The 15,011-nt window shown below is 44.0% G+C and overlaps 1 protein-coding gene across 2 annotated transcripts in view; it reads left to right on the top strand.

Annotated features, from left to right (window-relative positions):
* The first annotated feature begins 1,124 nt into the window (after positions 1-1,124).
* The window catches only part of LOC146172566 (nose resistant to fluoxetine protein 6-like), a 31,475-nt gene continuing 17,588 nt past the window's right edge, over positions 1,125-15,011 (top strand). Inside the window, exons 1-5 of one of the 2 annotated variants that reach the window (XM_084585903.1) lie at positions 1,125-1,200; positions 1,261-1,343; positions 8,520-8,642; positions 10,278-10,398; positions 11,800-11,989. In XM_084585903.1, coding sequence (XP_084442029.1) covers positions 11,812-11,989 — 178 coding nt within the window. In that variant the 5' untranslated portion in view covers positions 1,125-1,200; positions 1,261-1,343; positions 8,520-8,642; positions 10,278-10,398; positions 11,800-11,811. Of the gene's footprint in view, positions 1,201-1,260; positions 1,344-8,519; positions 8,643-10,277; positions 10,399-11,698; positions 11,990-15,011 lie in introns of those variants that run through there. The other variant, XM_084585902.1, reaches the window with a different exon arrangement.

Raw genomic sequence — 15,011 nt, 5'->3', positions numbered from 1 at the left:
CAATAGTGGTTTTGGGTATGAATGGTTTAGCAAAAGTTGAAGTGTGGCATGTGATGCGTTTGTATTGAAAGGATGGTTACGGCGTGGAAAAACTGCAAAGGGCGAGTGGAAAAAATCGTTGTGAAGTAACGGATGATGGTTAAGCGAGCTAGTCTGCCACGATGGGAAATGTTTTCAAGTCCAGCACGAACTTTTACCGCGTTGAGTATTCTGAAAAAAAAAAAAAAAAAATGAAACGTGCAGCATGGGTTTGCGTGGATTAGATGTTATTTTTCACGTAAGGTTGATCTGGTTTCCATATAGCAGACGCGTACTCAACTTTAGGTGGAATTAATGTAATATAAGCAAGTTTGCGCACGGTTTCCGGAGCATGTCAAAGGTTACGTTTTAAAAGGCGAAATAAACGCTTAGCAGCTACTAGAGTCCAGTTAATATAATAAATCGAAGTCAAGTCTGACTAAAGGTGAACTCCTAAATACTTGTGAGAGGAAGCTGTCTCAATTTTTTTATCATTAAAATAGTATGTGTTTCTAGTAAAGGAGAAGAGCTTTCTATTGGGAGCATTTCGTGTCATTACCCGCAATTAGCACCAACTGTTAATAGCCAGCTTGTAAATACTGTAGTCAGAGTCATTTGAGATACTTCGGCAGACAACACATTTGTCAGAAAATAGTCTAATTATGGAAGAAATGCAATTTGGTAAGTAAATAATAAATATTAGAAAGAGCAGTGGACCGAGCCAACTCCCTTTGGGTACAATAAATGTGACCGGGGCCATGTTGAGTTAGAGCAATTAGCAGAAGTGAACAACGCGAGATAAAAGGAAGTATTTGATCCATGCTTGTATCTGAAGATGAGTATTCATATGCGATAGCTTGAGAAGTAGTCTGTGCTGGGGAAGTCGATCAAATGCCTTAGAAAAATCTAAAAGCGAAGAATCAGCTTGAATTCCAGCATCTAAAGCAGTTAATCATCGGTATAGTATATTCGACGAGCTGAATGTCGCAAAAAAACCCTCGTGATGACCATGCTGCTATTTAAGTATAATGTCATGAAGTTCAAAATAATCGTCAAGATAACATTAAACCCTATAAAGTAAAGCAGTAGTCAACGAAGTGGGGAATTAATGACTCGGCGACACGAATGCGCGTCAGAACTTAAGCACTTTGCGTAGGTGCATCGGAAAACGAACGCTTATCTGTAGGTGTACAATTTAAATATAATATTTACTGGTGGCTCAAGCCCTTCTCTTTCCAACAGGGATCCTTCCAGCACTTGTGGTACCTGTCCACGGACTTTCAGCTCTTCTTGGTTGGCCTTACCACCATACAGATTTTCAAAAGGTAATATATATATTTGGGGGCGACAAAAGCACAACAAATGAAAAAGACAATAACAGGTAAGTTGCCAACGCGCCTTCTCCCGCCGAATGCATAAATAATTACCTACAGAAATGATGTTATACAGCTATAAGAGACGTTCAGCTTGCGTATAAAGAAATGTTCGGTGAATAATTCTACTACCAACTTAATCTCGTCTGCAGACGCTCTTAATTGCGTAAGACCTGGATGTTGTGTAAAACTGACTGTGTGGTTGTGGTTCTGGAGTACATTTTTTAAGATTAAAATTTTATGACGGCTCCATTTCCGCTCTGCTCGCAACAAACACAAGTAACGCGGTCTTTTCAACGCGTAGGCCTATTTGTACATCAGCGAGGAAAGTCACGGTGATGACTTTGAAACTTATTGCAGCCGAAAGAGCTGGAGAAGACTATAAGGAGTAGCATTATCATCAAGTGGCTCCACGTTGATGAGGATCTGGCCAAACACCACTGCACACAATCCTTCTTATGCACCTGACCAACAATAAGAGCTGCCTTAGCAAGCAGCCATTCAGATAAGCTTGGGGCTCTCGTGCCTAACAAAATATAGGACGTTCGGGTGAATTCACGAAAGAACCTTATTGTCGTAGAAGCCCACTTGAGTAATCTGAGACCATCACTCACCTTGTGGGCATGTCAATCTGTGCAGTAATCCTGCACGGTGAGGAGACCTGTTGCGGTGCAATTTAGGATGTCAATGAGTCTATAAGTAAAAGCCATTGGACCATGATCGCGAGGCTGCGGAAGTAACTTGCCCTTATGTTCGAGTTTCCCGTCTTTCAAACATTCGCTGTGTGAAGAATATGTTCAAAGGCATTAGCATCCCATCGCACGTTAAGGTAGGACTTTTCCGTCTTGTAACATGGTTATTAATGTCATCCACAACCTCCGCGATGCCGCAAGTGTTTGAAACTGTAACATTTGAGTGGTGTCTGCGGCAAAGAGTTTGCCGTGTCTGCAGGCGTTGTCTTCAACCTTTCTGCGCTGAACCCTTAATATAGAGTTCCCACGTGTTCTGACTGTAACGGGATACATAAAGCCTCGTCTAAGGACTGCCCGCAATAAAAGCTGAGCGTGCCGTCCTAAAAACATAGTTCGAGCTGGCTTCATGCACCGTGAAGTTACCGCGGTAATTCGAAGGAAGCAGACTACTGCCAACGCCGGCTGGGCCGACATGCTAGTAGGACCTCCTTCTCAACTTCCTCCTGTGCCACCTCGTCCGAGAGGGTCCAATCCGCGCTCTGCTACTGAGTTGCGTCGGACCTCGTCACTTGCGGACGCTCCACTGCGTCTAGCTCCTAGCATCTAGCTCGTCTAAAGCAGCGGGCGGGCTCCCAGAGCAAGACCGCCAAGATCTTCTGATCTTTATGACAATAGTTAACGCCCCTTGCCGTTCGCTACAGCCTCTCTATCATCAGCCACTCGAGGCATGTTAATTGTGCTGAAGTCCCTGATCCAACGGTTCAAGATCCTTAAAGTACAATAGCTGGCCAGGCTCTGACTTTTCATTGCCAAATCTTATGAGCTGCGCTGTTCCGTTGCCAAAGCAGGAGCCCTGAAGTCACAAATCCTGAGTTTCTGTAATATGTTTCACCAACCACTTCCCGATATTGATCATCTACTGTCCAACTTAACTGAAGAAGTGATGCTCTCCGGATGTGACCCTTTCGTTGCCGCTGCATGTGGTGAATGCAGCAAAGTTCTCGGATAGCTCCGCATCGACATGACGTACGTTTACTGCCCTGTTCAACCTCACAATAACAACCACTACGCGTGCTTCGTAACCAAAATAGAAACGATGCAGTTCCCACTTACTGGGGCGCATGTTTCCCCCTTTCTCAATTGGACTGTGATATGCTTAGCCCTTCATGGATATAAAATGGATCCCTTCTATTATTAGTGCTGATTTAAACGTCGGAAACTTATTATGGGAATAGCACCACAGGAAAGAATCTCGCCTTGTTTGCTTTAGGCAAATAACATTTAGTAATGAACGACGGCATGCCCTACTTACCTCTAGAGCTATTCCTGCAGCAGCTGTTTTGACACGACATTAGGTTTGCTTTCTATGCACCAGTGTATTCGATTATTTTCTGATGTGGAGCCGAATGGGAGCGAACACAGTTTAGTTACAGCAAGGTTGAAGGACTTGCTGCATCCGATCCGGCACATCGACTGGAGATTATTTCAAACTCACATGGAGGAGGCATGGCAATAACCATTCAGTAGAGTTGAGAGCTGGCTAGACTAATTGGTACATATTTCGAGCAAATAAAACCAGCGAGAAGGCGCACATGCAGAAAAGGACACAGGGCCGCTGCGCTGTGTCCTCTTCTCCGCTTGCGTCCCTCGGCGCCTTTTTTAAAAGCTGCTTCTCATAAGATGCTATAACATTGGAAATTAATGTTGCTAAACATCAACTCACGTCAACTAAAGTGTGACGAATTTCAGTATAAAATTAGCAGGAATCTGTGCAACTCGGTGGCGTGTAGAAACGTGATGCAGACACGCAAGATGGTTAAGTGATCTCCGAGAGGTCTGGCGTGTGCAGAAGAATATCAAGCGAAGATAGACAGGTTAGCGGACCACTGCTGAAAGTCGTTGTCAGTATCCGCATGCTTGAAAGCGCATGAACTTCTTTTGGTGGATAGTAAGGGGCTATAACACCTACCTAACAAAGACAACCACTCTGTGCGCTGGCTGTACACCAGGGTCATCTGATGATTGAAGTAGCGACAGACTTCTGCACAAAATTTGCAGATGGAATAACTACCTCGAGCACTCAGTGTGTTCCACCTGCATCATGGGAGTCATTAATGTATATCCTTTTTTATCTTGAAAAACTCGAAGCTGCCGTTGCAAACTGTATGCCTTCGTCTTCATCGGGGGAGATGACATCTTATATGCTGCAATGTACAAAGTTAGGTACGACAGGCGAGGCAATCTACTCTACCAATATGACCTTCCTTGCCTTGGGGGTCTTGTTGCTCCCCAGCGGAAATCAAGTCAGCCGTTACAAACCAGGAAAATATCCGCTCTAGCTTTTCCTTGGCTACTGACGTGGGAAAGCTTACGGAAAGGATGATGCTGAGGCGCCTTGAGTGATACCTTGAGCCCTATAATATCTGCCCTAATGTCATGGCTGGCTTTCCGTGAGGTCGCCCAACTATTGGCGACGTCATTTATCTTGTGTCACCAGTTCAGCTACAGCAAAAGCTCGAAGGGCATTTCCGCAGCTCTTTTTCTTGACCCTAAAAATAATTACGACAACGTGATGTATGAAGCCATTTTGAATGCACTGAAGGCTGTTGGCATCAGTGGTCGAATGTTTGCTGGGGTTGAATGCTATCTACTTACCTAATACCGTGCACATATCTACCCACGGGGATGAGGTCTGCGTTCAAGCCTCCGCAGTGACGCGTCTTCAGTTCCGTGGCCGACTTCAGCGGGCTGCCACAATAACCTTTCCCATTCCAAAAGGGAGGTTTCAGCGTTTCTGCTGAAAGTTTGGCAATGCTAGCATTTACACGGCAATTTATGCACCACATGCGGTGTCGAGCGATATCCAGGTCATTTCTTTATGCTTGTCCCATCATATATTTAGGATTGTGAAGACTAATCTGTCACCAAGCCCTCGTAATACCGTCGCGAGAAAAAATCTCAGCTCTATCGTCGGCCAGATCAGATTTCTTGGCAGAAAATTATCGGCTTCGTCAACGCGGTCAGTGCTGGAACTGAACGGAGTACTCCTGGGATTGATTGCGGTATAGTACACCAATACTTCCAAAATGCTGAAAAAGAATGGGAGCATTCTCTATAGTACCCGGAAATTGGCACTTCGCACACGGATTGGACGCCCCGGGGCGCGTTGAGGGTTCCAGCTATTGCAATCGCCAAGGATCATCAGCTTTTAACGTATGTTTTTTCTCACTATGGGAAGGCATATATGTCCTCTCACGAGGATTCCTCAGAATGACCTTGTGTCTGTGTCGCATCACGATGCCACATCATGAGCTGGCATCAGTATAACTAATTCTAAAATGTTTAACAGCACTAAATCATCACGAATGTCATTTTGTCTCACATAATTCAGCAGTCCGTTTCATCTGAAGTGGTGCTGGCTGACCGGTAAGTGAGCAAGGTTATTCCGGTTCCAAAAAAAGGCCCGTCTTCTTTATGTCAAAGCCATCACCTTATTTCGTTTGCTAGTGTTGTCTCGAAGTTAATGGAACGTATAATTTACTCCTGCACAATGAAATTCTTAACATCTGTCAATTTTTCCGATGCAGCCAACATGGATCATTCAAGGAATTATCTTGAGCAACAGAAGTAGCAGTATCTGTTAATGACATATGGTCTTCTATTGATACTAACATTCCTGTAGACGCAATGCTTATTAACGTCGAGAAACCATTAGATGATTTTCCTCAGAGACGTCTTTTTTTTTTTTTTCAAAACAATCATGCCTAAAGATTAACCCCTCAATTCTAACTTGGATCCACGTCTCTCTCACCAACAGTCAGTAATTAATATACGCCAACAAGCACTTATCACAAAAGTCCCGTGTTGTCTCCGGAGTGCCTAAAGGTACTGTTCTTGGCCCCTTGCTCTTCGTTATCTATATCAACAATTTTTCTAATAACATATCGTCTAACATTCGTTATTTTGCAGATAACTCCGTAATATATTACTGCATCAGTAGTACTACCGATATACCCAATTAGAAAATGACATAAATCTCATTGAATGCTGGTGTAACAATTACATAATGTCTACCAACACCAATGAGACATGCGTTACATTTTTGTTTTTCAAAAGCACTCATACTTGCTACCTAATTACGTCATTTTTGTTCAGTAATCTCCCGTGGTTTCCTGCATATACTTAGGCATTACCATAACCAGCGAAGTTTTATAGATTTACTATTCTAGAATAACACAGGATGTTAGCCGATGCTTTGGCGTCGTTTGCCTTCATTTAAAGCTTACCTTGCACTCTGTAAAAATTATGGCCTATCTAGCTATAGTTAGAGCTAAATTAGGGCACGCATCCACTATTTGGGATACGCTTTAATCGTACCTTGCTAACACTCTCGAATCAGTGAGCTGCTTGCTTTGCTTACTCTTACTACAGCTACTTGAATAGTGCTTCTAATTTAAAGCCTGAAGCTAACCCACCACTTCCCGTTCATCGACATAAAATTCATTAAATTTGCTTTTTTTTAATAAATTTTATTATGCACAGGTATCAAACTGTTTCACCCTGCCCACTTACCGGACTTCGCAGTGTGGGAGACAACAGAAGTGCTAATCCACCGCCTCCCCATACTACTGTGTATCTTCTTCATTTTTCATTCAAACTGCAAAAGACAGGAATGATCTTCCCCCTGATGCAGAGCTCCACTCCAGTCCGCAGCATTTCAAAAAATTCATCGAGAAAATTAGTTCTTGTTGTCATAAGAGGGTATGTGGGGCTAAACGGTCAACTCTTGAACGATTGCACTAGTTTTGATAATTTTTTTCAGGGATAGCTTATCCTCGTTACATTAGAGTGGATTTTAAGTTCCATCACCTTAGCAAAATGAGAAAAAGTTGATACTGTCATAATGAGTAATCAAATGTGTCAGCTTAGGAAAACTGTTATCTCAAAGATCATGAAGATGTACTAATCATTTGAGCTTAGATATTCTCTAGGTAGTTCATTGGGCCGGATAATGACAATTGTGGGTTTTATGACAGTTTTGTATAAATCTCAACAGTCTAAGGACCAACCTAATGTTTACTGTTGAAATTATGTGTCACATATTTATTTATTTTTATTTACAGAAGACTGCTGGCTTTATTGCAAAGCCTTAAGCAGGAGTGGGTGTAAAATACACTTTGACAAAAAGAAAACCTCCCTGAGGTACACGCAACTCGGCACACAATACCGAAACATTATACAATATTAGACGACGCCTGGCGTCAAAATGAGCACTGGGAAAAAAAAAAAGTTGAATGCTGCAAAATTGTTACGAATTCCTAAGCGACTCCGTAAATGACTCCACAGTAAGCCTCTACAATATTCGCTTTGAGGACATTCCATTCCCGCACAGTACGGGGGAAGAAAGAATTCTTGTATGTTTCAGTGCGGCATGAGTATTCCTTCACTTTTAAAGAATGGTAGGATCGTGTCGAACGACCCGGGACAAGCTACTTTGATACTTTTGATACTTTTCTTTCCTTTGAGAATAATTACGAATCTATAATGTACCTTATATTTTCCCCACAAACATAGTTGTGTACAGCAATCATCTTGCAAAAAGCCTTTGGCGGAAGAGTTTGATAATGTTAGTTTTGCTAACGGTTGCGCTCTTGCAAAAAGTGCAAACTATGACTTCAAATATTTCAGAACATGGTACTCAAATTTGAAGCCTAATTAATAAATAAAAGTGACCTGGTGCACACGTTGGGCCGTCCGTTTTAACACGACACTACAATGTGACGATTGCTTCGAGTTGCCTCCTTTCACAGCTGTCCAGCGTCCTTGTCTGCGCTCGTGAAATGCTTTCCTTGGTTGCTTGCGGGGTGTGCCTCTTCATCTGAGATCCATATTCTATCTTTTGGATGAAGAGGCACGTGCGGATGTTTCAGATATCTCCTGCGAGCTGAGGAAAGAAAGAAAAAGCTTCCAGCATCCGAAGCACTCTGACTCAAGTTGAAGATTTCTTTTCTTGATCTTGTTGCTTGAAAACAAGGAGCATAGCATATTTTGGTCGAAAAAGCAGCTCCGCAATCAGAAAAATCCCCACAAGTCACGTCCTTGTAAAATTGGCGGAGCTCAACGCGACGCTTGCCACAAGACGAAGCGACTAATATGGTTACATGCGAAATTAGCGAGAAATTTTTAGAGTTGCTGCGCATTAAAAAAGAAAGCAAAATTATACTGCCCAGATTCATCTGTATGAGCTGGAAACTTAGTACGTAATGCAAATTTTGTGCTTGGGGTATCAGGTTGCCAATACAGTACCTGCAACGGGTGATGTGAAGGTTCGGACGCAGACTTAATGTCACAGCAGACTGTTTCAGATGACCGTCCGCGCAGCCAAATGTTTACCCCAAGTCCGAAAAGCATTTTATTTTTTTGCTCCCTTTTCTAGAAAACACTGGTCAGCGATTGCTGTCTTGTCGGGCCTCTCACTGGCAGGCTGTTCGTTCTCAGCGTGGCAACTGCACAACAGCGACTACTATCCTTTTCCGGTCATCCTAGGCAAAACGTACAAGTAAGTGTTAAACAAGGCTTGCTTAATCAAAACCATGTGTAGAAACGTTCCGTATTTATTTCCTTTTGTCGCAAGTCAAGTGACACCGACTTGCAACAAGTCATGCTGAGCAGGACTGTTCGTTGACACTGTGTATAAAGCATGTAAGTTCGTGAAAGTTGCGAGAAGCACGTGTGTCTTGTTACATGCATGGGAAAAGCGCATTTGCAGTTCAAAGGCGAATTTATGTCAGTCATTAAATGGAAGAAATGTGATAAAACGTGAGTCAGCATTCCCACAAAAAGTGTAAAAGCAATTGCAAATGCTTTTTCGGTAGCCTCTCAAAGCTCAACATTCTACATGACTATCACTAACCTTTCTTAGGAACCTCATTTTCCGCTTTAAGGTTTTTTAACTTGAGTTTGGAAAATAAATTTCCTGAATAAGCAGTTTGTTTTGCATCTTGCGGCATGGTCTCTTAGGACCATCATATCCTGCTCACATCGACCTTACGGCGCTACGAGATACTCAATAATTCCGAATCGGGTACGCTCTCCTGGCGCTTGCATTTATTATCAACCGTTCATACTATGTTATACTTGTACCCACCCCAGTTTGTGTTCGAAACTGATGTGCCCGGGAGGACGGAGCGAGGTTAGCGCGAGCTCACCCCCTGAGGAAGCTGGGCGCCAGGCCGGGGGTTTGCTTGCACCCATTTTTAACGGTGGGAGTCCAGCGGGGGGTTTCAAACCAACGACCTCCCGCAGCCGAGACGGACGCCCTAACCCCAGTGTGATCTTCGATGAAGAGAAACACTTAGGTCACATCGCCGATGAAGTGGCTCTATTACATTCACTAGATGGCGCCACGGTGACGCATGTTTTGGGTGAAGCGGTAACTACGATATAGTACTGAAACTTTCGTTGACGAGGCTTGAGTCGCTAGGTGGTCAATAGCTTCATATAATAAACTCAAATGACACTGCTCAATTACTGTCTGTCAGTTGATATTTGAATTACGTTTCGGAACATCATTTCTGTTATCGCACTCTGCGTTCGTTGTTTCTAGCATCAGGATACGTAGAAATTGGCTCATTCACTGATCGATAAATTATTAGCATAATTACCGTAAAGAGTTTCTAGCTAAGCCTTTACGACGTCTATCACCTCAGACCATTAATTCTGCGCCTAGAATTCAGTTGTTGTTCCCTGTGAAACTGTTTTCGGGGACATTAGTACGAAAGTTTGTTACATATCGTACTAATAATTTTCGAAAGCCTTTTTTTTGTACCCCTCCCCCCTCCTTCTAATGGATGCCAACGTTTAAACTTCATAATTAATGCGCCCGGTTTTATGTCTGGTTAAGCAAGTGCTACCGGACGTTGTGTCACACCGTCCTTTGGTGCTTAGAGAAAAGATTTTCAACTCCTATCCACATCGATCGACCAGACAGTCTAGCAAACATAAGCTTACCCTGCTGTTGCAGCCAGATGTTGATCCGATGGGTAGAGAATGGTTTCTCTCCTGAAGCATGTTTGCTACCTTCCGCGCTTATCATATTCAGAGGCTCAATATTTTTTTCAGAGTGTGTGGCCTTTTGGCCTCCATGTTTATTAACTAGCGCGTTGGTGTATTCTTACGAGCGAACTTTGTGCAGAGCAACTATCGACACCCTCAACGACGTCTACGTGCTGCCCACATACCACGCGGTGTCCTACTTCTCTGGCTGCATCACGCTGCTGCTGGTGCTCAAGTACAAGGACTCGCACATCTCAACGGTGAGGTTGTCTTCTTCGGCTCAAAACGGCGTCAACAAATGCTGAAGAGCTCTTTTTTTTTTTCTTTGAAATTTTGAACACCGTGAAAATGTATCCTTTAAATCAAGCGTTGTTCAATGTTTACATGAAACGCAGTTTTTTTTTTTTTCAAAACAGCTGCTAATATCCCGCAAAAGTAAAGTGTTAGCTATTTCGCCGTTTTTACGGTTCTAGCGAACATCCCCTATTTATTCGACTAGGACCCGACGTGAGTATAGAGCCGATAGAGCATCCGCGCACGTGACCACGCCGAGCTCGCATTTCTTTTCTCGTGCCTCGCGCTAAATTCGTCGCCATCAAAAGGGACGCCGCAGCGCTAGCAGAAGTGATGAGCACGTCAGACGCCTTGCGGGAGGGCCGTGGATGCAGCCAGACGCTGCGTCGTTCTCTGAACGCGGCATGCATGAGGGAGGTGAGAGGACCACAAACACGCTACACGACAACATGCATGAACCCATGCCAATACGTTTCTCGTTCTATAAAGTAGTCATTCTAAACCACCAAGGTAGATGGAAACGTCCCCACTAATGCGTTTCAACCCCATTCGAACCAAATGAAAAAAATTGAGAAAACACAATATGGTAACGCTACCAGTGATCTTTCGCAATACCACAGCTGTAATTGCCATAGCAATTTTTATTAAGAGGGATATATCAGCGCTTAGGTTTTGATGGGTCAAGCGCTTTTTTAACCCACATACTCTTACTCAGTAATAGTTTGTCTTCAACTCGAGATCAAGTTGATTACTACCTTATTAAATAAAGCAATATATTAGATAAATGCCAGCACCGGAATTTATCCCTGTAATGAGTTAACGAGACATACAGTTTCTGTGTAAATAAGGGCAGCTAGGTTTTGAGTAACCAACGAGCAGGCTACACTGACCCACCATCGGCTGCCAGATGTGCCCTGTCTGCGGCTTGCGGAAACGGCCACGAGCTCTGCTTGTTGCCCATATCATGATACGGTAAAACCTGCCGCATAAGTATTGAATTACACACGGCGCACGGTTGCACTAAACTATCTCGCACTGAAATTTCAGATTTGCGGGAAAGCAGGGCACGCACGAGAGTAATCTATCGATTAATACAAGCCCCACAGCAGCGTGCACACATGCGCACAATGTAGCTGACAGTAGCGCAAGTTTGGTGTGCTGAGTTTTAAATCATCGGGCTTGTGCTTGTGAATCTATGGGAATGCTTGCCGCTGCGGAGGAAATTAAAGTGCGGATTACGGTAGCTAGTGCACTGAACAGCTCGTACACCTACTAGAACTTAATTCTGAGACGGCGTTTATCACTGCGACCGCTGGCATATATTTCCAAAGTCATTTCAGCGAATGCGTTTCTCTTTCCCCTGCCAGAGGACTGCAGCAATGCTGTGGTGCATGTCGACAGCATGCTGTCTGACGTGCGTGTTCAACAAGTACGACTGGAACCGCGGGGAAGCCCCTGATAGCAATTGGGCCAAAATGGCGTTCGCCTTCGGTGACAAGATCGCCTGGTCTTTCTCGCTCTCGTGGAGCTCCTTTGCCCTCTCTACAGGTAGAGGCGGTGAGTGCGAAGCCATTGTTTGCCCTGTGGAAGCTGTATTGTAAGGGATGGCAGGTACCGGAGTAAATGCATAATCGCTGTGATCAGGTATTCAATTTAGAGTACCCTTGTTTTTTCTGGAAGGTGTTATACTCAGCGAAGAGGATCATAGCACTTCTGATAAAGCTTGAACGCATCTAAAAGCCGCATTTTAAATTTCTAAACTCCACTTCGGAGTAGTTTTGCATTTGTCTCTTGATTTATCTTACCACACGGCACGTAAGAGGAGTATTTGTAATACTGGAATGGTGACAGTACTAGCTTTCGTTACAGTAGTTGCAAACCAGTAGTTTTTAGCCGTAATCCCAAATTCAGGCAACGTCAGTAGTGGTATACATTACAGCGGCTTCACAAGCTGCTGTAGCAGCAAAGTGCTATAAAGAAAGCTGTAAACACTTCGTTGGATTCCAAGGGAAGGAAAGCGTAGCAGGGGGCGGCAGAAAGTTAGGTGGGCGGATGAGATTAAGAAGTTCGCAGGGGTCAAGTGGATGCAGCTAGCACAGAACCGGGTTAAGTGGAGAATTATGGGAGAGGCCTTCGCCCTGCAGTGGGCATAATCAGGCTGATGATGATGATGATGATGATGATGATGATGATGAAACACTTCGTGATTCTCCATGTATAGCTGATTGCGATGTGAAACACGATAAGGCATCTGAATTCGGTAAGGTTGTACTTGTTTCGGCACACTCATTGGTGCTTCAGTAAACCTGGAAAATACTGACGTAAAAGCCAACAGATTGCAAATCCGATTGGCGAAACGGTTTTGCAGCCCAGTCCATTCCATTTTCTGATTCAGTAAAACACGCCGGACCTGAAAAGAATGCAATGGCAAGTGCTAATTGACAAATTGAGATTGAAAAGGTGGGACCTTTCATTATTGTGAATGCTTAGAATTTTGCATGATGATTCCTGCGGCATAGGATGGTATGCTAAATGAAACCATATCTGATGATTGACTAATAGCTGATAGCTGATACGAGCCCTCCACAAGTCATGAGCGGTGACATATTATCGAGGCATTGTTGAAGTGCGGCCTCAGTCTTCCTGAAGAGCATTGTACGAACCAGAGTTTGAGGTCGGCAGTAAAAAATATTTGGAAGAGGTCTAAAAAATTTGGAGTCGTACTTCCAGAGTGCAATAGCGACGTGTTGTTGTTAGCTATCTGCCGCAGCCGATCATCCCGCGTGTTTAGCTTTTTCTTCTTTCCTCAGTCAACATGACTCAGTGTGGGGAATTGGCGAGAGTTCAGTGCAGACACAAAATGAATAATTCATGCGCACCTAGGCTGTATCAAACATAAATTAGGAATTAGGAATCAATGTCAGTTAAAAATGTTTGGAAAAAATTTCGAGATGCTTAGCTGCCGTTTTCTCTCGCTGTGCGTGGCAATATCGTCGTCTTCATCAACTTTCATCAGTGCCTAATTATCTAAACACATCGCTACCGCACCGCTCTATTAAGGTACGGTAAACACGAAAGACGGTGCGAGTAATAAACTTGTCCCGCTTCCAAAATTTGAGTCGCCAACCAATTAATATGACATCACACAATGTGAAAATTGAAATTCGGAAATTGAGTTGACCCGGGTTTAAAAGAGATTATGCCCACTCTCTAGAATAGGCTTGGCCAGGAAAGAATTTTGGCATGAAAACCCCCGCAAATAGGTCGGAAAATCCTTAAATGTGGATGGATAGTGAAGATTCGGAAGCTTTCTCACAACATTACGCTGTCTGGCGGAGTCGAATCGTGTGCAATTTTTTTCTCTTTGAAGCTAGTACGTACTTGGAGCTTGTTGTAAACATGAGGATAGATGTCGGAATAAAACGAAGCTTCTTAATATGGCCATATTGCGTTTATATTGACCAAGAAAATGGAAGATGGTCTGAATCCGCCTGACGGTCTGACGTAGTAACGAGTGAAAGCGTCTAAATCTCGACTGCCCATCGCTTTTAACGAAGTTCCTACCTAAATATTTCATTGTCTACCAAAATTACGTTCGTGGGCCAAGTCAGCTCTGAACATGGTTAACTCAATTTTCGGGATCCGCAAAGTCATAATCATATGTCGAGTTCGGCCACTCAAAATCTGAGGGTAAGCTAAGTTTATCAGCCAAACCGTCTCTCACCTTGAACGCAACGTAAAGGGGTCGTGTCATGATCATCCAATAAATTACAGTTTTTTAGTCTTGCAGATAATACTGGGATTTCCCAAATTGGAGCGCCCTAGACGCATTATGTATTTCGGAATAAGTGACCGAAATTAGACAGCGAAGCTCCTCCCACTGACTGCGATCGCCATGTTGAAATGTTTGGTGACTTCACAGATCGGCACTGTGTCGCCTGCTGCTGTGCCGGCGCCGATAAACTGGCGATGCACAGTACTGTGTTCGCGCTCGCTCAGACCAGCATCATTTCCACTGAGTGGACTAATCGTGCTTCTGAAAACAGACCACAGGCAGTAGTGAAGTGCGATTTGGACCTTGCCCCCACATACACCTTCGGCGCTACCGCCGGCTTCGTCCGATCGTAGCACTGCCCCAACCGCCGTTAACACGCCGCGCCGACCACATGCACTGGCCGTGCCTTCCTCAAGCCCTGCGCGCCAGCGATACATCGGATCCTTTGCGCCAGTATTAGAAGAGCATGCTAAAATGTTTTGTTCTAGTAATAGCAAGATAGCCCTAAAAAAGTAATTTCATAAATGAATACTTCTTGAGAAAGGCTGACCCATACGGTGGGAGTTTTTGCTTACAGCCGCATAGCAGATTCCCCTGTACGCGGTGCCCGTGTTCTTGTACGCTATCCGCTGCTAAGGCGTTGCTGAATATGGTCATATCGTTTACTACAAAATACCGGGGTTGAGTGTAAGGAAGGTTCATGATCGAGTGCCAATTGTCAGAACGACTCGCAAATCAATTACAAACTGCCGTCCGCTGTGGCTTCGGTGCCAAGTATTCTAAGCCTAGCGACGATTGCGGAGG

Source organism: Amblyomma maculatum, unplaced genomic scaffold, assembly GCF_055883805.1.
Source record: "Amblyomma maculatum isolate TAMU_Amacu unplaced genomic scaffold, ASM5588380v1 scaffold_13, whole genome shotgun sequence".
Lineage (NCBI taxonomy): Eukaryota > Metazoa > Arthropoda > Arachnida > Ixodida > Ixodidae > Amblyomma > Amblyomma maculatum.
Note: the sequence above shows the minus strand (reverse complement) of the source record. Positions and strands in the feature narration are given on the sequence as shown.